The sequence below is a fragment of the Perca flavescens genome, chromosome 13 (assembly GCF_004354835.1).
Source record: "Perca flavescens isolate YP-PL-M2 chromosome 13, PFLA_1.0, whole genome shotgun sequence".
In the NCBI taxonomy this organism is placed as follows: domain Eukaryota; kingdom Metazoa; phylum Chordata; class Actinopteri; order Perciformes; family Percidae; genus Perca; species Perca flavescens.
Window position 1 is genome coordinate 25,661,972 of NC_041343.1, and position 24,714 is coordinate 25,686,685.

The window sequence follows — 24,714 nt, forward strand, 5'->3', positions numbered from 1 at the left end:
AAATAATTTAAAATTGTGCGTTTTGGTCTTTTCATGAGACTTGTTGACAATAAGAAAAATGAAAAATAGCATTCCTTAGTTTGATTCTGACATTTATGCAATCTAAAAAACAGAAACTCTGAAACCTCTTCAATGATCCTCAAGCCCAGACACTTACGATCAGTTTGCTGGTTGTGGTTGGAAGAAATTCTATAAGGTTTCTCACATATTAAACTATAAATCAGTGAGATTCACGAGGTTCACGTTTGAGTTTTTCAGTGAAGTGCCTCAACGACTACTGGATGAATTGCCTTGAAATGTGGTACACGTGTCCCCTTAAGGAAGAATTGTTACTTTGATGGCTCCTTAACTTTTCATCTAGCGACTTTAAAAAAAAAAAAAAAAAAAAAAAAGTAGCCTCACAGAGCTGCTGGCATGGCTGTATACTTTTATAGTTAAGTGATTATAGCTTCTTTCAAATTGTTCATATTTTGGCGCATGTTTGTCTCTAGAAAAATGAGACGAACATGGTGATAACTTGGTGTCTTCCAGCCCAATAATGTCTTTCTCCCTGTGGTGGATCAGTCTTGTCACTGGAGGATGTCTGAAACTTTTCAAAGTCTACAATGTAATCTCCGTATCACCTTTTATCTGCAACTATTTTACACATTGAACCTCTTTAGATATATTTTGTACTTTTGGGACATCAACTGGGTTCTCTTCATTTTATCATGCCATTAGAATTTATTTGAAGACATTTGAAACCTGCTACTTACCGCTGGTCTGGTCCTTTAAGGTTTAGGGAAGGTTATGCGTTGTGTGTGACTGCATGTGTTGCTCCTCCTCCTTTGTACTTGCAGCCAGGAGCTGGCAGAGAGAACAAACAACTATTTAGTACAGGACACTTTGTTTGATTCATTCCCTACGTATTTGTGAGCCAATTTAAAAGATTTACGTCTTCAGTAGGAACAAAGCTTGTCAAAGTTTTGAGAGACAATAACATCAGCCTTATCCTTTACGAAAAGGACAGTCACTGGGCAGACTTTTGAATTCATGGCACGTTTTTTTAAACTTATTTTGATACAGTTGTTGACAAACTATATACATTATAAGCAACAGCATCAAACACTGAAGAAAGAAATGAGTGCATATTGACACACACACACACACTATTAATATATATATAAATAAAGCACCTTATCTTCCACACAATCAAACAGTACAGCACACAGTCTATAAATAGTAAATTATAATGTAGCATTCATGAGAAATGACGTGAATATGTCCTATGGTAAGTAGGTAATACACAGTGTACTGTATGTACTGCATAGTGGTATAGATGCACACAGCGGGGTGTAATCACGTGTAATTTCAGAGTAAGGCGCCTGACTACAAGTCAACCACTTGTTGTGGCAATGCCGACAATACAGTATGTTGGAGCTTGTGTGGGAGGAGTTAGAGAGGACATTAGGATGCTGTCATTATCGGTCATCAGTTTACTTCTAATATTGGACACCAAGATTGGTTGGTGAAACCCACTGACTGGAGAGATAGTACAGCAACCAGAACCTGAATTAAACAACCCTTTTTAAACACACAGAAGGCAGCTCCAAAACACAGCCGGACCAAACCTTCCCACACTATTCTCATTTATCAACACCACATGGAAAGGACTCTCCGTTCTTTCAAGTGAACCAAATTTAGATGCCTGCAAGTAAAGGAAAATTGGCATGTATGAAGAAATGTGCACATGCACGTCTGTAAATAATATGATTTTATTAAAACTCTCTTTGGCTAATAATAGTAACCTTCTTATTAAAGCTGCACTAAGCTATATTTTACATAAAAAATGGTTCCAATGAGTAATGTGAGAGGCAGCGACATGTCACCAAAAATCAAGAAAAATCTATAAATGCAGCTTGGCAGGAAGTGTTATTGATGCCCTGTGCCCCATATGGCTTAGATAATATAATACCAAACAACTGAGTGACTTCTTTGTCATTTAGGCTACATATTAAAGCATACATACAACAGGTAGATGGCAGTGAGAACAGCCTGTGCAGCATGGACCAACCAGATAGGATCTGCAGCTCCTCCCTGGCAGGATGTTGGGGACATAGTAGAGGCACAACAGGCCTTTTCACAGCAGGAAGTTTGACATGTCATAGCAGGAATAAACATGTGTAATCAATAACACATATAACATACAGTGTGTGTACTGTGTATGTATGCTGGCTTACTGGAGGGCTAACTGGGACACAGGACAAGGAAATAAGAAACCTGAAAAGGTAGCAGGCATGGGTGCAGCTAAAAGAAATATAATATTACTCAATTGGAAGTCTCCACTGTCCCCGTGTTTCAGGTGGTGGCTCACTGAAATGCTTTTTTATGGCTAAGATGGAACAGATTGGTTTTAACAAAAGGAATTCACAAACATACTTTTTCAAGGTGTGGAAACCATTTTTGATATTGCTTGATGAGACCTAAATGTCTAATTTGTGTGTTTGCTGCTATGCTACGCCCTTAATCTGAGCATGCATTGCACTTGCACTCGGATATTCTGGCAGCCCTTCACCTATGTACTGTATGTGCGTGTGCGTGTGCGTGTGTGTGTGTGCATGTGCGTGTGTGTGTGTGTTTTTGTGTGTTTTTTTGTGTTTTTTCCTTTCCTTCCGTCTGTTTTTGCTTTTTTTACATCGGTCTTGTCTAGTTTGCTGTGTTATGAGACAAATTCCAAGTATTAAAAAAAAAGTTTATCTCTGTCATATGATATTAAGAAGTCGAGTTAAAAAGGCCTTTTTGCTGTTTCTTTTTTGCTTAAAAACCATCATCAGGGGCTTATAAATGCAGACCGTGCCAGCTGATTGCTCGGTTGCATCAATTAGGCTGACGTCACAGGTCACCGTCTTCCACACTAATGTTTAATGAATTACATTTTCTCCAGGATCACAGGGAGCCCGAGCTTGTTCTCACAGTTGTGTAGAAGAAAAGGAAGCATCTTCTGTGGATACTAACATTTTATCCATTTCCTGAAGCAGAAAGTCTATGCTGTGACCACCAGAGGGCAGGGTTAGCAGACGTATAGATGAGATACAAGCTTACTGTATAATGATTTCTTAAACATCCGCTCTTCAATGAATTTCTAATGAATGGCTGTTACTAACAGTAGATGTTCAAGGGGAAGATACACTCAATTTAAATTTAAGCCAAACTTAAAACGCTTGATGACTGTATTTGCCATTTTGTCATTAAGTCTAGTAAAACTCTCCCAGACAGTTCAACAGTAGTAGTATAATTATATTATAGTATTCTGTTTTCATCACAACAAATACATGCATTTTAATAGCAAAACATTGCCGGTGCAACACAGATGTCTTCCTGTTGATAATCCTTATTAAGGGCTCCATTGCCCATTCTCTCCAAGGACTCTGATGAAGATGTAACCATACATTGAAACGTTAGTCACTGTTATGCACCGTAAAAAAAATAAATAATAAAAAAATAAATCATCAATTAAGAAGACATCTGTGTTGCACCAGCAATTTGCTATTTATGCTGTTGTGTCCTGCCTTGGTTGCACCGGATTGTTGTGGTCTGCAGAAGCGCAGGGAACTTCCCCCTTTTTTTTTTACATGCATTTTAATGTTGTAGTTTGTCAATGTGGTTGCCACTTTTAGATACATTGTATACTACTGGGTTCATTAATAGTATAACAGGCTACTGCATCATATCATATATGCCTATCATACATTTGCCATGTAAAAATTAGTCTCAAATAAATTTAGTGGAGTAAAACGTACAATATCTCCCTCCCCTAATGTAGTGGAGTAGAAGTGGATGGAAATACTAAGTACTAGTAAAGATTACGTATGTCAAAATTGTACTTTAGTACAGTAGAGTAGGCTACTTGAGTAAATGTACTACTAGTTACATTTCAACACTGAACATAAGCAGAACACAGTCCTTTTGCTTCTCAGTTTACAGATTACAGACTCATTCAGCCTCTCAGGAAGGACAGTTTGTCCCTGAAAGCCATTCATAATGGAACAAAGGAGCAAGAATGTCTTCACGTTTCAAACACTGTCGTTCAATGTTTGACATCATGTTGATCTGTTGTACTGTATGGGACCTGGGGAGAATAAAAATCTGTTTAGGCCATGCAAAGATTAGAAACCAAAAACACTTAGTAGTTTGATGCCTTGGGTTTAACACTCCCCATCGTCTTGGCAGTTACTAGAGCCAAACACCCATTGGTGCGGTTGGTTCCTGCTTAGGCTGCTAAGCCATTAGAGCTGTCCTACCTCTAGCAGTTTGGCAGAGCTACAACATAAATGCATGAGTCTCGCCATGTGTAAGAAAAGTAAGTTCAAATCTGTCTGTGTGCAACCCAAATTACACGCATCAGTAAGGGCCATTATGAACAAGCTTAATTGAAAAGGTCACTTTTACCCTTGACTCCCTCATTTACACTGAATTCCTGGGTGATGGCAGTGGCAGAGCCTCCTTGGAGCGCTTGTTAGGAGACCATTAATCAGCGTTCTCCAGACATGGCACGCAATTTCGCAGAGATCATTTATCCTTTCTTCATTTACGCTCCTGCTCTGAATAACAACAGCGTAACAAAGACTGCTTTAGGACTCAGTTGTGTACAAAGCTGCTTGTTAGTGTCCAATAGATAGCTAACTGTTATTTAGCAGAGAGAAGTCAGCAGCAGAGGAGGAAGTAGGAGTTAAGACAGTCCAACAATCATTTACTTCTCTCTCTCTGCTGATTTAGATTTTCTCAGAAGCTTAATCATCAAGGACGCAGCTTGTCCAGTCCCTCTTCTTAGGGATGTTTTTGTCGGAGTCTGGTGGCTTTGATGAGAGCTTAGAACGGCTTCAGGTCCCCCAGTGTAAACTTAAACAGGACTGTCTGACAGCAAGCTATAACTGTGAAAATATTGTAAATATAGTTTACACAATTGTTTTAGGTGGGCCTACTTTAAGGTGGCTAAAATACTTTTGCTGCTGCCCCCATCCACAGCAGTACATTGCTTACCTTCCGAGTAGGTACTCCTGCCTGCTTCTCAAACTGCAGGCGTGCCGACCGCCATCTACTGCGCTGACTATGTATAAGTACTTCATACAACCCCATAACGGTAGAGTGTGTATTGGACTAGATTAAGGAGTGATTTATATTTCCACATCAGTCATCCACAACAGCTTGTAGGATGTAAAGTCCAGGGCACGTACTATGTACTGTGTTCCACCTGCCCACTCTGATTTGACAGATGTTTTCAAAGTGCTGCACCACGCGCCAGCTCTTTTTCATCTATCAACTAATGGGCTGGTGTCTGGTATTCTACATACAGCAGCTTCCAAATTTATACAGTGCAGTTCATTAGCTGTACCTGAGACATCCTGACAGTTATCTTATGAAGAAGATCACTCTGTTCTTGGGACATGGGACATGCTCTTCTTTGAAACAAGCCTGAAAGTATTAACAAATGACTATATTTAGAAGTGGTGGGAGAGTAATGTGTGTTTCGTTAATCCAATAAAAGCTGCAACTTCAACAAATTTCTCCAGATTCTCAGAACGTTAGTAACAGTAACTTCAGTAACTCTCAGAACAGTCTTCAGTAAACAGTTGCTGAGAAGAATCCAGTTTGTAAACTCATCCAGACAGAGACTATTTTCTCACAGTATTGGCAATAAGGCCATCATCGTGTGAATATAAATGCATAACTGACTGCAACCTATTCAATCGCTTCAGTAAATAAACAAAACTTTCTGTACAAAACTGTGAACACTTCATTATTTGGAACAGAGACATTTTTTCAGTTATTCAACAACTACAGTTCCAATGAGGTGATGACTTGCCATCAACATCCAAAATGAATGAATGTTCGGTGTGCATCATTACCCACAGAAAACATGGTCACCAGGCTGTTTGTATTTCCAGAAACATAAAGTCAACTTCAGAGCGAAAATCATCTGCCCTGAGTGGCACATTTAGTGTGTAATGTATTCATATTTGAGGTGCTTTATATTGAAGCTTTTGGACCTCCAGCACATTTTGGGAGAGCTCGGTCTGGGTGCTCCAAGACGAAACTGTCAATAAGTTACCACAGGAGTGCACTTCTCATAAAGGGGACTGGAGGAAGGACTGGAGAGATACAATAGTGACATATAGTGCTGCTCATGAGTATAGGAACCCCTGCTACAGTTGACTAAAAAGAGGAATACAAAAAAATCATCTTTTGGAAATTGATCTTAATGCCTTAATTGAAAAAAATTGGAAAAATCCAACCTTTGAGAACACCAATTTTCTTTGTGAATGAATAATGTATCGTATATAAATAAATGTTCTTCCTTAAAATACACGGGGCATAAGTATAGACACCCCTATGTTAAATTCCCATAGAGGCAGGCAGATTTTTATTTTTAAAGGCCAGTTATTTCATGGATCCAGGATACTACGCATCCTGATAAAATTCCCTTGGCCTTTGGAATTAAAATAGCACCACATCATCACATACCCATCACCATACCAAGAGATTGGCATGGGGTACTTTCAGTTAGCCTAATAGCTGGTTTGATTTGCATTGAGAGATGATCTTATGGAAAGTACCCCATGCCAATCTCTAGGTATGGTGAAGGGTATGTGATGATGTGGGGCCATTTTAATTAAAAATAAAAATCTGCCTGCCTCTATGGGTATTTGACATAGGGGTGTCTATACTTATGCCCCCCTGTATTTTAAGGAAAAACATTTATTTATTTACGATACATTATTCATTCACAAAGAAAATAGGTGTTCTCAAAGATTGGATTTTTCCTAATTTTTTCAATTAAGGTATTAAGATCAATTTCCAAAAGATGATTTTTTTATTCCTCTTTTTAGTCAACTGTAGCAGGGGTTCCAATACTCATGAGCAGCACTGTACTTCTGTTAAGATATTGTGGCAGACATTTGACCCTCATGAAGGGGAAAACAACATACAATACTTTTTTATAGAACCAGCATTGTTTGATATTAAGAAACTTTAATTTATGTTTTGTTTCTGTATTCTAAACTACTTCAACTTTGCTCAGAAAAATGCTACAGAAGACACTGGTGAACTCCCCTCATGATCCAGATTGCAACCATAGTGGATAATGTTATTTCCTTATTGACATTAATTGAGTACGGACAGATAAGCAAACAGCTGCTTCATGATTCATTATTCAATAATACTGTATTTGTGGAGTCTACAGAATAGGGCGAGCGTCTTCCATTTCATTTTTGAATGCTCTACTCAAACGGCTTGATGGATTGTCTAACAGCGCCCGAAACCTCCTTTCTAAAGGCAAAGTTTTGTAATCTTTCTGAAACAGACATCCAACAATCAAACCCACTTTAAACTTCTCTCTTCACTCTTTTTTTTCCCCTCTTTCTCCACACAACTACTTGTGCTACTTTTTTGTGTGTACTGCGCTATCCCAGTTCATTGCGTCAAGGTTACGAGACACACATAAAACAGAGCCAGACAGGGGAGGCAGTGGGATGCAGCCAGAAGGAAGCTATGATGACAGGCTTTTCGCCCTGTCCTCGAGTGTGTCCATTCAGAACAGATATAAACAATTTTGCTATTAGACGGTGATGGACAATATGTTGTACATTTAAAGCATAAAGAGTCATTACATTTGACACCAAATCTGCATTTACTGTCATTTGCAGCCTTAAATTAGTATTTTCTATGTGAAGAGGAAGAAACAGTATGACAAGGGTGGGGGAATAATTGGGTTTAAATACATACTGGAGACAAAAAGGGTACTTACAGTATGATTTGTTTACAATAACTGGCAGTGTTGTGATTTCTTTGGTCTGATCATTAAAGCCTTGTTGCAAAATCAAAATCAATAATAATAATAAAGTCTGCCAAAGAAGAATCTCAAGTTGATAAGTTGTCTTCATTCTGCACTTCCAAATTGTCACAGTGCTGATGCTATTTGTCAGGCAGCTGGCGCTTGGGGGTTCTTTGGTCTTTGTGTTTTCATAGAAAAGGTTACCAGTGCTCCACTCGTGTTTACCATTGACTTGGCCACTGCTCTTTCAAGATAATTGCCTTTGAGTGGCTAGGCATTGAGAGAGGGCTACTTTAAATACCCCAGAGTCCCACACTGCTATCTCTCAATGCATTGTTCACAGACAATCATGGTTCAACTGTCTCTCTCTAAAGCCCTCATTGTCTATGTGTGTGGCTACAATAAACCACCAAAGAATATTCTTTTTTTGGGTGCAAAATAACAAGTTCCAGTGTTGTTACCTTATCTGACTGGTGGGAAAATGAACAGGGGTGTAAAATAATGAATTGCCTCTAACTATGTCCAAAGCACAAACACAATTTATTCAAGTCTTTGGAATTAACAGGGATTTGTTGAGTCAAAACAAACTGATCCACTGGACCTGATGTTTCACTATTTTTAAGAATGACTTTGTCAGCTTCTAATGACAGGCAGGGAATCCTCAACATGTATCCTGTGGGGATGCCATGCCTTGTAGTGGAGGAGCACATAATTGAGCCCAACTGTTCAGAAATCACCAAAAGAGAGTGGTGGTGTTCTGGAGGTAAAAGGGTAGCTGTCCTTGGCAGTGATGTTAAGCATCCTTCGCTAATTCATAACACAGCATAGATTGTGATTCGAAATAAAAACAGCAAAAAGTGCTGAAAAAGAGCACCAGCTGCATGAGCTCAAATATCTCCATCTTGTGTCAAATTACTTTGTAAAACAGCCTATTTGCTCGGGTACAGCCTTTGAATTTTAATTTCCCAATGCTCTATTTTTGTTGCTGGCAGAGAACACAAGAGGGTGCTGCATCATCTGTTCATTGTAGACATGTTTGTTCTGTTTGTGAATGGGTGAGCGTGATGGCAGAGCTGCTGCATAGTTCTCAGTAAATCTGCAGGGAGAGCCTCTCCCGAGAGATTATGAGTCTCTCTATGCAATGTGTTACAGGAAAAGTGTCGGGCACTTGCTAGTATGTTAGTGGTTTTATTTATATTTATATTTTGAATATATACAAATGACACTTAGGACTTTGAATTTAAAGCAACATGTGGATCTTGAGCAGTACCAACTGGCAGCAGAGGATTACTGTTTATAGTTTTAAAAGACAGAACGACTTTACCCAGAAATATGTGTAATTCTACTGGATCTATTGAGACCAATGTACAACAAGAGGACAGGTGTAATTTTTAAATAAAGGTCTCACCTGTAGCTTTAACAAGACATAATTATGTCACAGTTAATCATGTCAACCAGATTGTTGCACAGTTGTGAAATGTGGTCATATGCAACGAGTGTCAAAGTGTACAGCGTCACAGATTTCCACCAACACCCACACAATTGCAACAGATGGTAAGCAATTAAGAAACGTGCGATAACATCAGGGCGCATAATCGGTACACGGGGATGTGGAAATAGGTCGGTGCATTTAAACAGGCAAGTGTGCATGAATGAAAGGATGAATGAAGGCATGTATGTTAATTAGTGTGCAAGGAGAGTTAAAAAAAAGAAATATCCGGGTGCGATGGCAGAAAAGAGGTAGCAGGCAGGGGCGGCATTAGCCATTTTGTGGCCAGAGGGGAGATTTTGCTCCGAGTGGCCCCGTCTTCAACGACGTCTACTAAAAACCACTGATATTAAAGATGTTATTTTTTTTTAAATGCCAGTGGAAGGCCTCAACAATGTAAAGAATCTAAACTAAACTCAAATGGTTAATTCGTTTAACATGTTTTCAAATAAAAAAAAAAAAAAAAAAAAAAAAAAAACGTTCTCAGGTACAAAAAAATCCTGGACGTATATCACGAACACAAAGCATCAATTCATGGCTCATTGACCAGGTTAACATAGCACCAGAGGTTTAGACTCACACGTCTGGCACCGCGCTGGATCTTCCCTCCCACCGACAGATGGATGGGGTTAATATCATAATTAAGCACGTCGGCCGACGGCTCCTGTTTACCGCTCGGTTGCTAGGCAGTGACATCAGCTGATCCCTCCCTCCTTCCTCTGTAATCCCTTCCCTCTCCCTCACACTCCCTTACACTCCCTCACACACACCTCTCTCTCTCTCTCTCTCTCTCTCTCTCTGATAGGCAGCGCAGACGTGGGCAGAGTGTGGGGGTATAGGAAGAGGAGAGAGCGAGAGGGTTGGTAGTAGTGTGTGTGAGGCTGTCAGACAGCATGGTCTGGGTCTGAGGACAGCACTGGAAGACGCAGCATCAGCAGCAGCAGCAGCCTCCAGATCTCCATGTAGACCAGTGTGGTGACATCCATAGATCACCTGGACCTGTCCACCCATCAGCACCCACCCAGGACAACATCGGCCTCTTACGGAGAAGCAAGAGGAGGAGGAGAAGGAGGACGAGGGGGGTGGGTCTGTTTATCTTGTTTTTCTTTTTTTTTGTCAGTGTTTTTGGTTTTGGGCAGTAGGCTCCGGGCTGGACCGCATGCATGACACAACGCAAAGGCGAGAAACCCACCATCAGCATCCAGGAGCACATGGCCATTGACGTGTGCCCTGGCCCCATCCAGCCCATCAAGCAGATCTCCGACTACTTCCCCCGTTACCCGCGGGGCCTCCCCCCTGCTGCGCCCCACCAAGTGGGCCACGCCGGGCCCCTGAGCCCTGCCCTCTCCGCCACCTCGGCCACCACCTCGGCCACCGCCTCGGCCACCGCCGCTGTCGAAAGTGACCGCCCAAATGAGGATAAACCAGAACGGGCTTGTGCCGGAGCCTCCGCCCCCTTGCAGGCCACCAAGAGGGACGAGGAGCCTGACGTGGAAGGATACGACTCCGATGACTCCAGTGAGTGATGACTTCTCTTCTTGTCGTCTCCGTCCTGCTGTTTACCATGGTGTTTTCCAACATGTCTTTATGTGTGTGTGTCTATCCCTTTTAGTTCTTCCTCTACCTCTCCCTTTCTCTTATTACTGCATCTCCATTTTTGCCACTGGTTGCCAGGCATCCCTCCAGCCGTGTGGCTTTGTGGCTTTATCTATCACCTTTTCTTCTCTCGGCTCCCCCGTCCATCTCTTTCTATCTCCAATCACCTGCCGTATGTGTGTGCTGTGTGTCCCTGTGCTGCAGCTAACTCTTTCCCTCTCAGACAGACAGCCAACTGTTGCTGCAAAGAATACAGCTCCCCCCTCCTCCTCCTCCTCCTCCTCCTCCTCCTCCTCTTCTGCGCTCCTCCAACTGAAAGGATGATATGTGCGATTTTATTGAAGCAAATGATTACATGTATGTGACGACCGGTGTGTATGTGTGCGTTTGTCACATTCCCAGTGTCTACCGGGTGCTCAGTCTATACTGTTGATCAGTCTCACAGGGCTGAGTGATTCATGGCTTCACAATAGTCGCAGTTTTGCGCTCAGCAGAGTCTGACTGCAATTGTAAGCCCATGTATTGGCTGGGCAAGGGCAAGTTCCGATTGTGTGAGCATATTGTTCGTCTGTCAGTCTGTTTTTGTGTTAATTTCCAAAGCATAAAGATATGTGTGTCTGTTTGCGTCTATATGTGCCTCCATCACAGGGGGGAGGCTCCTTTGAGAAAGCCTATGCTGAATGTCATTCCTTTAATCTAACAGGTTTAAGTGGATGAATAATAATGGAAATTAGTAACATGCAGCACAGCTATTGGAGCAATAACAACTTTAATACATAGAAGCTTTCCTTCCACATCCTGCAAAACCCTTTTCACTCCCAGCAAACATGTTCACAGACAGATGATACGACAGTCTGCACTAGTGCTGAGGACTCGATTAAAGGTAGTGCCATAATGAAAGCTGCTGCTACCGGCATCATTTTGACAAACCTTAGGATCCGTCTGCTAAATCACTGAAACAGTGAAAACAGTCAAGAGTCTCTGTTATAGCATTTCGGTTGCCTCTGAACAGCTCGCTCTGAATAACATGTTGCTCTCACAGTGCACAAAAACAGAATTAACTTCACGGTGTGTTTGTTTCAAATTCTAACAACCCTTTACAGAGGTTTGTCACGGGTGTTCTCTGCACAAGAGACTGTTTGATTGTGACTGCAGGTTAATGTGTGACAGCAGTGCATCTTCTTTTAGCGTTAATCCATGCAGAGCGCCATGCGGAGGGAGGGGGGTTAGGCCATTGCCATCTCTAATCCAGAACTGGACAGGTGGGGGGATGGTAGAGAGCAGAGGAGGTCGGGCCTGGCAGATGTTGCTCTACGTATAACCTCCACCATGAAACCAGGATTTCACTCAGTAGGGAAAGAGAGATGGAGAGACGCATTGTCCCTTTATTTGTGAGAGCAGTCCTCAATTAGTAAGAGACTTGACTTCTGTAGCCATATACAACTTTCTGAGGCTCTTTTGTTTCCAGCTATCACAACATGCTGTTTCGAAATGCCTTTGTTGGTGCAATGTGAAGTGTGTGGGAATTTTTATTTTCAAGTGCCATGTGATACTTCTGGGCTCTCTCAGACTCATAGCATACTGCTAACTCCAGATCCACAAAGAGCCGGCCAGTTGTGTCCAGGGATTTGTTGTGTGGTAAACGTTCACTATGACTCCATTTACACATCCAGATAAAAAAAAAAAACAGTTACTTTTAGCTAAGTATGTGCATGTGTGAGCCAGATAAGAAATCCATCTTGGTTTTGCAGTGATACATGCAAATATGGGTGGGACACACTGCAGTACATGTGAGACAAGTGAGATAAAGCACAAGAAACCATTAGCTGCTTTTCTACCTGTTGCTCTAATGTGCAGCTAGGCATACAGTAGATACATTTTGTTAGATCCCTGACTCCTCCTGTCTACCTGGGTTCCCAAATTGTTCCCGATTGTCAGGCCAGTGAGTTTTGAATAGGTGAATGAGAGGCAAATAAACTAAAGTGCTCTATACGGTATGAAAGTGCTGCAATGTACAAGCGCTGTCCATTTACCATTGCCCACTATTATCTTAGGGGCAAGACCCCAAAAATGGCTACTCTGGCACACCACTTACTGATGGAGTTCTGATTGGGAAAAGTCAAGAGCTCAATATTCTTCAAAGTGTTTGTCAAATCCACAAACAGTATATCACCACCCACTATCTGGCAGTTCCAAATTTGTGTAACTTTCTAAAACAGACAATCTGACAAACATGCCTGCTTTACACAGTGATTGGCCACGTGTGCGGAGGTGTAACTTTTCTCCCAAGCTCTCCTTTTTTCTTTTCTTTTACTTTTCGTGTTTGTACAACCAGGTGCAACACTATGAATCCTTTGAGGAGAGGCTTACCGAGAGTGTGCACCATTGTGCCCGTTTGTACTAGAGATGTTCCGATACCGATACCAGTATCGGTATGGGCTCCAATACTGCCTTAAACGCTGGTATCGGTAAGTACTGGAGTTTATGCACCGATCCGATACCACGTAATAAAGCCCTAAAGAAAATCTACGTTAAAGTACTTTATTTAGGTTCTTTTTCCGTTATAACTGACTGTCAAACTGGAAAATAAAATAAAGTTCTGTGGGTGTTCATGTTTCACAAAGAGTTTAACCTGAGCCAGACTGACAGCAAAGATAGAAATAATATCACATCCATACAGGTATAGTAGTATACAGCTGTTAAAACATAATAAAATATATGACACACTGGTATCGGATCGGTACTCGGTATCGGCCGATACACAAGTTCAGGTATCGGAATCGGTATCGGGAAGCAAAAAATGGTATCGGGCCATCTCTAGTTTGTACTAATTCATCGTGCAGCCACTACAAAGACATGCCAAGACAGAGTTCTTGGAGAGAAATTGGAGAATGCAATATGAGGAGGATAACTGCAGCTGTGTGGCCATTCAGAACAGATACAAACACTTTTGCCTTTAAACATGGTGGGAAGACACATGGGGCGACTTACAGCGTACTGAGGTCTTAAACATTACCTATGCAACTTGAAAAGACATACATATTTCAATCCGTCACTACGGCTTACTTTTATTTTCGGTTGGCTTTTCTTGATAACATTAGCTATCCAATCAGCTGCGTCATGCCTTTTACATGGTGTATAAATGCAACAGGTGTTGGGATGCTGTGGCATGCATAAACTTACTGTAACTTTATCATATTGGTGCTAGTGCACAGTTACTTCCTTACTTGTTTTTAAGGTGTCAGTTGAGGATCAGTCAAACTGTAAGTTTATGTAAAGGTCAAAACCACAGCTCCTCTCCATCCTCCCTGCTAATAAGGCAATTAGACACAAACATCTGCCGGAGCATCATCTTAATGATTTTACAATCACCTGAAGAGTCATCAGTGATGCAGGATGATTACACTGATGATCCACTTAAAGAAAAAAAAAAAAGAGGAAGGAGCATCTGAGTAAATATGAAAGCAATTCATTGTAAATAACAAATATTGGGTGGGTCATCCAAAGTCTGAGTCATCTGCATGCTTTTCACCTCATTACCACACCTACCAGTTGACGTGTCTAATGAAAGCACTGAAATAAAAAAATAAATAAGTGGCTGTTTGATTCTGATGCAATGTCCCAAATAATCCCAAGCTGCTGCTGCTGCTTCTGCTGCTGCCAGGGGAGTTTGAAAGGAGAAACAGAAGACGTATAAACAAAATACTACTGCAGCAGCACCAGTCTGCTTAAAGGAACGGCCACATAGACTCCGTTATTAAGACCTGCTGTACATTATGTAGGAAAAGTCACACCAAAGCACTACATGTCATATACCTGGCTCATCATCAGATTCTGGTGTCAGTCTCAGATTCACTTTTTCACTTTGTCATTTTGCACCAAAGCTTACAGTGAGGAATTATTTGTACACATAGCCCTAATGGTCCACAATGCAATACAGCCGTAAGACATATGGTTTTGTGTCTGTATGCTTTTTTTGATTAAGGAGAAATTACTTTCTTTCCTCTGGTAAAAATGTAATGTAAAGAAATCAGTCCTAATAAAGAAAAGCAAAATGTCATGATAAATAAGTCATGAAATGTGAAGCAAGCATTGCAGATTGATGTTGTGCAACAATGTGAAAGGATTTCTCTTTTGGGATTTAAGCAGTGTTAACAAGACTTGCTGAAGGGCAGCTGAAACCAAGGCTATTTGATGAAAGCTCACTATAAAAGCCGGGAACACATATCAGTTTTGCGCACATAACAGCTTCTACTGGCAACAAGCTTATAAGAATAACAGTAATGGAATGGATTTTCTAACCACATTCTTGTGTCTTATCATCTTAGCTTGTGTATGTTTCCAACTGTATCTTGGAGGGTTAGTTTGAACACACTTGTGAAGCTGATTTGATCTGAGCTGATCATTCTTGGCCTGATACATATGACTCACACTCTGAGGTAAACTAATTTCTCCCTCCTGACGGTGCAGCAGGAGTTGCTATGATCCGAATGAAAAAGCGGCTTCAGTTTGAATTTGTAGGATTGTCTTTCAAAAACTGACTTTCACCCTGCTGCTGCGTGACATGTAGAAGAAAGGAACTCTCTTCTTCCTGTTGCTTGTGATTTGAAAGATCCAGCGCTGCCCCAAATTGCCTCTTCACGGTCCTGTGGGACTTGATCCAGTATCTGCATGCTTCCTCTGGGGGAGGATGGGGCAGTGTTCTCCCTAATGTACCAAATCACACAGGGATATCTCAATCCTCGCTAAGAACCTGCTGGCTAATCTGCATAACAGCAGCATTTTCTGATTCATTGTGACTCAACCTTGATTTTAATTGAAACAGAAAAGTGCATCACCCACCAAGTGTCCAAGCTCCCCCGCGAAGGGGGGAAATCAAAAGCAATTAGACATCCGAATCTCTGCCACATCAATTAATGGTTGTTTTTTAGTGGGTGTAAAGGGCCACGTCTCTGCCGCGGCCAGGAGAAATGACCCGCATGACCAACATGACAGAGCAGGCTCTTGTGTTCCTGAGAGATAAGCCTCAGAGCCTTTTGTGTTGACAGGCTAGTGCAGGTTGGTTTGGTGGTCGGGGGGTAATGTATGCACATACAGGTCTCCCCTGAGATGTCTCGCTCTGGCAGTACTGTTGTCTCCTCAGAACAAGATTTGAGCTACAGTGTTTGTTTGTAGTTGTCAACTGGTGAGGAAAGATGCAGTCAGAGCAGGAGGGAAGTGTCTAAAACAAAGGAAACTGGAATGTCAGAAAAAGTAAATGGCTTTTTCCCTTTCCTTTATTGTGATGCAGTACAACAAACATATGGTGTTTTTTTGAAAATTAAACCATGTAAACCTAAAGGGGACAACCTCTAAATACAATTATTAACCTGATAATGAGCATAATATGGGCACTTTAAATAATGATGATCACAGTGAATGTCTGTTACATTGAAGCCCTTGCCAAATGAGTTGCTACAAAGCGAATTAAGACTATCAGCTCCACACAACTCTCTCTGTGTTTCCGTCCGGTGACTTTCCCGCACAGAAACTCGAGTGAAGATACAGTAATTATCTCTTCTGTAGAGTCCGTCATGCTTTTTTAATCCTCCGTTTCCTCCTTGGCTACTAGCAACTGCGTGGAGAAGGGGGCCATGCAGGATCAAAGAAGGCTTGTATCATGTGGGCGCGCCGACAGTTTTGTTACTTATAATTCATCATGCGGACGACAGAAACTACGCACTATAGCTTTAAGGTAAGCAAAACCAATCAACAGTGATATACACATGAGAGAAATATAGGGGATCAACTAGCATTTAAAAATATATGAACCAAAGAATTTTTTCAAGTGTCTCATGTTTTCAGTACCAGCTATAAACGTAATAGCTCCGTTTTTTCATTAATCTCACATAGTCAATATAAACAGCCACTTCAGCCTCAAACATTCCGAAATTACAGGACTTATATTAAAATAAAATGTAGGATGATCGGAGTACTTCTTCCACCTTCCACTGTTTTTAGTGTCACAGCGATCACTGGCCTCGTGTTTATTTACAAAACATTAGTTGCGATGATTTATATAGATTTTGAATTAGAAAAAAAAAAAAGCACTGGATTTGTACTCTCTATTAACAGATACCTTGAGTTTAGTAGTAGTAAGTACCTGTCTTTCTGTGGCCCAGGAAGAGCACCTTTCCACAAAAACCTGAATATGTCATAAAAAGAAATGGCAGCCCCGTTGTTAGGTGCAAGAGAAGTACAATGTCTTATGTCATCATGCACCATCCCTGTTTATAGTCAGAATATGTTCTTTTCTCACCTGCGTTTTGTCTTTTCTGAGTAACATAAGTGCAAGACTTGCAGCATCAAATCAAAGGCTAAGTCAGTAATATGCCATGCTAACTCTTAAGCTTACAGTAGAGCGATAAAAGGCACCAGCCTTTTCCAAAGAGAACATCGATGCCGTTTAGGTGAAAAACAATTCTACAAAATTGGCTTTGCAAACAGTTTAGCAGTATTGTATAACTGCTTTTGGTATCTGATCAATGGGATAATCTCCTATAAACCTAGTGTATTGAGCAGAAAAGGAGGACGTGTGTATTGTGTTGAGCCATCTGTTGACTCTCCCAGACCAAAAGCCCTTTCCAGACCTTTACAAAACAGAGGGTGGCATCAATGCACTTGAAAATATCCCCTGAGCCTCATAATGCTCAGTTCAATGTAAAGAGTGATTTCAGCCTCGCCGTGCCCAGCACAGTAGAATCCTATTAAGAGTATATCTGCAAGCTGTCATGCGGTAGTAATGACTCACTGTAGTATCCCATGTTTCATTGTAAATAACCCAGCACTAACAAAGCGGGCCAGATTGTCAGCCTGTTCACATTATGCATTATTATTATTGGTGCTGTCTTTTAACAGAAGCCATGGAGTGTTTTAAGTTTGCAGCAGCACGGCTTCATCAGATACAAACTCTGCCTCTGCCCTCCCTCCATCCCACTAAGCACATTATGTAATGATAATGCCAGCTATTACACAGATCCATTTGGCGTCTGGGGCTGCCATCAGTGGGGAGAAATTTTGTTTGGCTTCAGTTTGTCACACTTTGGTTGCACGCATTAAAAGGAGAGTCTTTAAATATGGCTGGTGATACAGAGGCTTTTAAAAGCTTCAGTTTTTGAAATGCAAATTCCACAGTTTTTTTTATCAGTTTAAACCACAGAGTGTATGCAGGAGGAGTGCTTTATCCCCCTTACTGAGAAGTCACTCCATTTGTCTAAATTAAATCCTTGTGTCTGATCACTTCTCTGCCCACGCCAAGTGATGAATCAAAACTTAACTTAAATACAACTGCAGTGGGTGGGCACTCTGTCCGCTCAATTCACCAGTTTTAGATTTGTAGCCTCTCGTCTCTATCCTTTGGTGTAAAGCATGAGTGTTTTGTGTGCAGTTTAATGAGGCCACATTAAAAGGACCAGTGTGTAAGATTTAGGGGAATACATTGACAGAAATTCAATAATATTCATAATTATGTTGTCATTTGTGTATAATAACCTGAAAGTAAGAATCGTGTTTTTATTAGCATAGAATGAGCCCTTCATATCTACATAGGGAGCGGGTCCTCCTCATGGATGTACAAAAAGGAGTGGATACAGCGTTTGAGGCGGAGCCCCATTCATTCCTATGAAAGTCGCTCAGTGGCGCATGAAGCCAAAAAAGTTCTACTTTGTTTTCTAATGGAAAAATCTTTGTTTTGTGTGTTCTGATTATTGTTGAAAATATAGACCTGTTTTACTGCTGAAGATTACTGATATAAACAAACCCTGACATCAACATTAATGTTAGTTCCATTTATTATATGACCCTGTCAACCCCTATTAATTGTTGAGTCATAACCTTTAAACTTGTGTTCTCAATTTTGGTTTGTTTTGGAATTTCTAGCGGCACCGGAGCAATCCTGGATGTGGAACGTCGTGGACATAGACTGGTAGTACTACAGATGTTTGTAATATATAAATTAATACACTTCTTTGTTGTGATTTTCTTAGGGTGAGCTCAGCTATTATCGAAGGAGATTTTTGTAAATCAGAGCCCAACACTTGTTTTTCTTACTCTCTTTATTTCCTCCCGACTTTCTCTGGTTACTCCCTGAGAAGATGCTGAACTCAAGTTCTTTCAAGGCTTCAGCATCCCACCTGAGCTGGATCGATAATAGGTTACTGCCATGCTTCTTTGGACTCTTGGAAGCCACATCTTAGTATTTCAGTTTCTCAGTTGCTGCTCCCACTGGAGGGCAAACTCAATGAGTAGTACAATACAGCTCTGCTGTAGACAGACCGCAGACCACAATGCCTGGCCTCCGTGAGGAGAGTTGGGCTAGAAATGCTTGCTGAGCTCACCAGGACTAATACCAGCCAGGCAGCAGAATTTCCTTTTGTAGTTGTATTGCGTGTTTCCTTTATGCTCTGCTAAAGTGGATTTGACTTCCTTGGAGTGGGGGGGTCTGTCTTGCCAGATGGTCTCCAGACAACTGCAGGCTTAAAGATTATGTATGTAATCTTTAATCACACTGTACTAATTGTACAGAGAAATTACATTTACTTTCATGGTTATTTGATACAGTTTCATTTAGAATAAGATGAAGTCAAAGTGGGAAGGCTATGGGGTCATTAAAATCATCAAAGGTTTTATCCCTTTTGGGTGCATGCATTGAATGTTCCGTCTTAGAATCTGCCTCTCAGAAACGTAACTGACTTTATAATGCTGTTGCTATGCTATGCTAATTGGTAGAGTTACATGTTTAGCTTTGCAGAATAAATTCAGCAGTTTATATTTTAGATGAATTCTTCATGTTTTGTTTTGATTTTTCTTAGAGATGTATAACCGATGGCCATAACATTACCCTAAGGCATGTTTAAGCCACTATATTCTATGTATAATTTTGTGATCATAGGATCTTGCAAAAAAAATTGATTGCAAGAGTTTTTGTTTGTAGAAAAGGTAGATAATGCCAGTGGAAATTGGTGCAGTCAGTAAGTCTTTCCGTCCACCTGTTTTTACATGCATTTTCAATTTGGGCTTTGAAAAAAATCAAAGTAACGCCAGAAATTCAACAGAAGTCAAAATATTGCAAAAAACCTGAGGTGAAAAGTTGATGTATCAATACAAGCAAAATGTGACAAAGTGCAATAAAAAAAAAGAGCAAATCAATCCCGATTTACATCAAACGTGATTTATTTGTTAGTTTCTGTTCTAGTAAAGAAAAGAAAAATGGCGGCAGACGAAAACATCACATCTGTGTGGAACAATGAGTAGAATGTAACCTTCCTCAAATCAATACATAAAACTCAAAGAGCATTCGGAGAGTGCAGACCTCGTCCAAGGCCATGCCCTATCTTGCACTGTAAACAAAAATGAAAAATAATCTGTGTATCCGCCCGGGATCTGGATCTGTTCCAAAATGTAACAGGTTCCTCCTCGGCCCATGCTATACCCTCCCACCAAGTTTCATGAAAATCAGTAATCTGAAAAAAAATTTTATTTACAAAAATAAGTAATCTGTAATCCTTCGAACCAAAAAAATAACCTCTTTGGCAGAGGATAAAAAACATTTTTCTATGCTGTTTTCTGCATTCTTTTTCACATTCTTTTCCATCGATTGAGCTTCGACTGGTGCTCTTTTAACTACGTCATTGTTGCATCATCTTCTTCTGAAATGGTTTAATGGCACCCAAGTGGAGAATTAGCACCACCAACTGTTTAATTTTCTGGAAATTTGTTAAAAAAAATTATTTTATTAGAATGGAAACCTGACTTCTTACTATTAGAGAGTGCTGTCAAACGATTAAAATGTTTAATTGCAATTAATCGCATTAATGTCATAGTTAACTCGAATTATTCGCACATTTGTATCTATTCTAAATGTCCCTTGATTTCTTTTTGTCCCATTATTTTTTCTCATTTTAATGCTCTTATCAACATGGGAAAGTGGATCGGCTTGCTTTGTGCTTTTGTCGCCTGGCTTTGACGAGGGGGCGGAGAATTGGCATCAGCTGTGTGCTTGGCCATCAAGTGGTATTTCAGACTGGAAGTGCTGCGATCAGTTCATAACGACAAAACACACAGATCTCTTTGGTCTTGTCAATGGAACCATTTGGCAACTTTTTAAAAGTAAACTTTCCATTCAGACTCTTATTGGCATCCATTTCGGCGTCTCGCGCTCGCCATCCACTCAAAACGTAACGTTAGCCTACTACTCTTTGGCCGGCTCGCAAGCCCAAACAAGTGTATGCGGCGTGCCTGTTGTTTTGTTTCCGGTCTAGCTAGATCCGGTGTGGTGTTGTAGTTTTTCTAACGTTATTAGTTGTTGCAACAGCATGTGAAAAAAACGACAAAGTTTGCTAGGCCAAAAAGAACGTTAATCTTGCGATAAAAAAATTTACGACGTTAAAATGGGTTTGCGTTAATGCCGTTAATAACTTAAATGACAGCACTACTATTAGATTATGATGTATCGGATGTACTAAGGTGATGTTTTAGGCTGAGGGTGGCAAAAGGGGTGGAAAGCTCATGACATTTCCAAAATGGTGTTCATCCTTTTGAATAATAGTGTTTATTATTACATGACAGATTTGGTAGGGTTATATTAGACAATAAAAATCCCAAGCAGTGGTTTTCTGAATTCAACAAAGCAATATACCTGCATCATTTGGCAGATGAGGTGAAACTAATAGCTCAGTATTACAAATCAAGCACTTCTCACAGTACTGTGTGACATTTAATTGTCATCTTGAGCGTTAAAGGCATATTTAGTATGCATGCTGTGTCTCCAATAAAATTAATCAAAATATCATCACAGAGAGGCTTACATAAAGATCCATGACTCGCCCGCTTCTGGCAACCCCACAAAGTAGCAGTAGTTGAGTCATCTTTTTTTAGGGAGCTTCGGGTCTGCAAAACCTCAGAAGGCTAAAAGAATTACATATTTTTCCATGAAAATCCACTTTTATCAATAAGTGCAGGGGCGTTCTTGATGGTGTTACTTTACAGCCTCTAAACCTCCACTTTGTGTGAGGAGGGAAATGAGGAGGAGTTGTAACTGAACCTCACATCACCGGAAAAAGGTTGGTGAAAGAACTTCACAAAAGTATAAGCTTATGTTATGATTTCTGCTCAGAATTTGGGTTTTAATTTTATCTTAATTTTCATTGAAAATATAAAATGTAGCTTTTATGACTTTTTGTCTTTGTCGTTTCACCTAAAAAGAAAGTAAGTGTGTAACTGTACAGTTTATACAGTTTTTGGATATATTTCTTTAGCTTACTGCAGCTTTTAGCTCAGTTTGTCCGCCCCTGCATCTTTACGTGCATGCTGGGAAATCACTTGAGACCAGTTGTGGTGCACTCCGTCCTTTGTTCACTGATGATAAATTCGAACTAAACGCATTCTTCTCAGATTGCTGAAAATAAACACTATAGACTAATGGCACTCTATTAGTTCCAGCTGTTCTCTCTGAAGCGTCATATTCACATCATCACACATCTTGTTTTACATTCTGTCTGGAACTGTTTCAGTGGGAAGATGAATAGAAGTCCATGAAGAGCAGCTCTGTGCCGTTTCCCTTTGATTTACATAGATACTTTGAGGTGTTTGTAGCAGTGTTGCCTTCCTTTATACAACCTAAGGTTTAACGTGATAGCAAAGCACAGTCCTGTAAGCCCTTGTACTATTCTCCAGCGCATTTGCGGGAGCAGTCAACTTGAGTGTGCATCATTACAAAACACATCAATATTCCTTTAAAAACGTAAATCCCCAGCCTTGTAGTAGAAGTGCTGTGACATTTGATGAAACCTAGTGTTTGGTGTCGGGGTTCTCCATGAAATCAGTCGATCACACTACTGTATAACGCTATGAAAGTCCTCATTCTTCCCTGTATCTGATTACAACGCAATAAATAAGTTGTCTGTGGAACACCATGTTTGATAGCTTCCATCATTTCAAGCTACTTCAAGGCATGTTACAGTAACAGGTGAACACAGGGCTTCTTCACATGAAACCAGGTGTTGTGGCACAGAGCTTTTTTTCCTGTTTGTGCTGAGAACCACTGCGCCAGACAATGGATTGTTACAATGTCACTATTGTTTTCCAGCCAAGTGGGTTTGTAATTCCAAGCACTGTCAATACGGGACTGTCCACGATTTAACAGGAATGCAGCGAATTAACAAAGTGGGGGTACGTCAGACAGTTGACGTCTGTGCAGCATAACGTCTCACTCCCATGATTTACTTATTTTTGGGTCTTAGATAGCATATACATAAGGTTTTAACAAATTCTAAAATGTATACAAAATCCTCTATACAATTTGACAGGGAATGACCCGATTATAAAATATCCACTATAGCTAAGTAAAAGTACCCCAATACATTAATGTAGAAATACTCTATTACAAGTAAAAGTCCTGCATTCGAAATTCTATTAAAAATATACAGAAAAATACACTTAGGTGCTGTACTTGAAATACTGAGCAAAAATCAGAGTGTTGGCCAGGAGGCTGTACACAGCTTTTGGAATGAATGTTGAGGAATAAGGACCTTTAAAACAAAGGTGTTAACATAAAATGTTACAGTTGTAGCTGGTTTTCCTCGGATATACTTTTCAATAAACAAGCGACCGTTTTGACCGCGTGACACCAATTTACAATGTTTGGGGCAAACCAAATGGAAAATGCAAGAATGTTGCAACTTCAAACCCGAATCGCACCCAGTCTACCGAACTACAGGTGTAAAAGCGCCCTAAATTCTGCTACACAAATCTTCTGAACTTTTTTGGATCTTTAGTTTATTTTTGTGGAATTTTGAAACGTGACAAGGGGCCGCAGTGAAACGCTGTTTTTCTGTAAGGAGTCACTAGTCATATAAGCTAGGAGCCAGTGGGTTAATCTTTTTTTGTATGTACAATCTTAATTTGAAAAGTAACTACAACGGTCACATAAATGTAGTGGAGTAAAGAGTACATTATGTCCCTCTGAAATGAAGTAGCTAAGTATAATGAAATATAAAGTGTAAAAAAATGGAAATACTCACGTTAAGTTTAAGTATCTCAAACTTGTACTTGTAACAGCACTTGAGTAGTTAGTTAATTTCCACTTCTGTTTTAACTTTAATATACAGAGTGGGGAAAAAAGGCTTCAGCTCGTCGCTCATCTCCACTCGATTAGCATTTGTTTTCATCCCACCAGGTAGAAATCTGTATCTTACTGAATAGAGCAGCCGGACAAAAATCCCACACAGTGCTCCAAACAATAATTCAGGAGGCAGCACCATTTCCAAGAACTGATGCTGTGAGTTTCAAAGGTTTGACTCCCTGCAGGTTCCCAGGTGTGTTCTGACTCATAATGTTTCTGCATAGTCTCTTAGTTTCTTTTGAATTGTTTGTTAGTCTTAAACCTACAGTATATACTCTTCCACAAACAAAACTAAGTAAGCCCAAAATATTTTATCCTGTCTTCAGCGAGTAGTTTTACCTCATAGCAAGTATTGATCAAGAGAGCTTAGAAAACCCTCAGGGCCAGATGTACGTACATTTACGAATGTAGCGTTATCAGCGCCATGGCCAACCCGCAGAAAGCGCACGCTGTGATACTTCAGCTTACGTCGTATTTACCAAAGCTGCAGTTCATCGGGTAAACAGCGCCTTTCTCCACCCACTATACCGTAAATTGCGCTGTAGCAAAGCGTTAAGTACTGGTGCTATGATACGGCTGAGTGCATACTGCGATATTTCCACTGCTGATGCTATGACTGTTTGAAATGATCCTGATGCCAATATTTGTAATGTAGCGAGG

At 40.5% G+C, this 24,714-nt stretch overlaps 2 protein-coding genes across 2 annotated transcripts in view; one reads left to right on the top strand and one right to left on the bottom strand.

The window, feature by feature from the left end:
• Nucleotides 1-24,714, bottom strand: part of lig3 (ligase III, DNA, ATP-dependent) — a 199,067-nt gene that overhangs the window by 35,882 nt on the left and 138,471 nt on the right. Inside the window, exon 2 of the mRNA XM_028594931.1 lies at nt 756-846. The gene's annotated coding sequence lies outside the window, so the exon portion shown is untranslated. The remainder of the gene's footprint in view (nt 1-755; nt 847-24,714) is intronic.
• doc2b (double C2-like domains, beta) overlaps nt 10,463-24,714 on the top strand; it is a 130,864-nt gene continuing 116,612 nt past the window's right edge. Inside the window, exon 1 of the mRNA XM_028594936.1 lies at nt 10,463-10,817. Within this exon, the coding sequence (XP_028450737.1) occupies nt 10,463-10,817 (355 nt within the window). The remainder of the gene's footprint in view (nt 10,818-24,714) is intronic.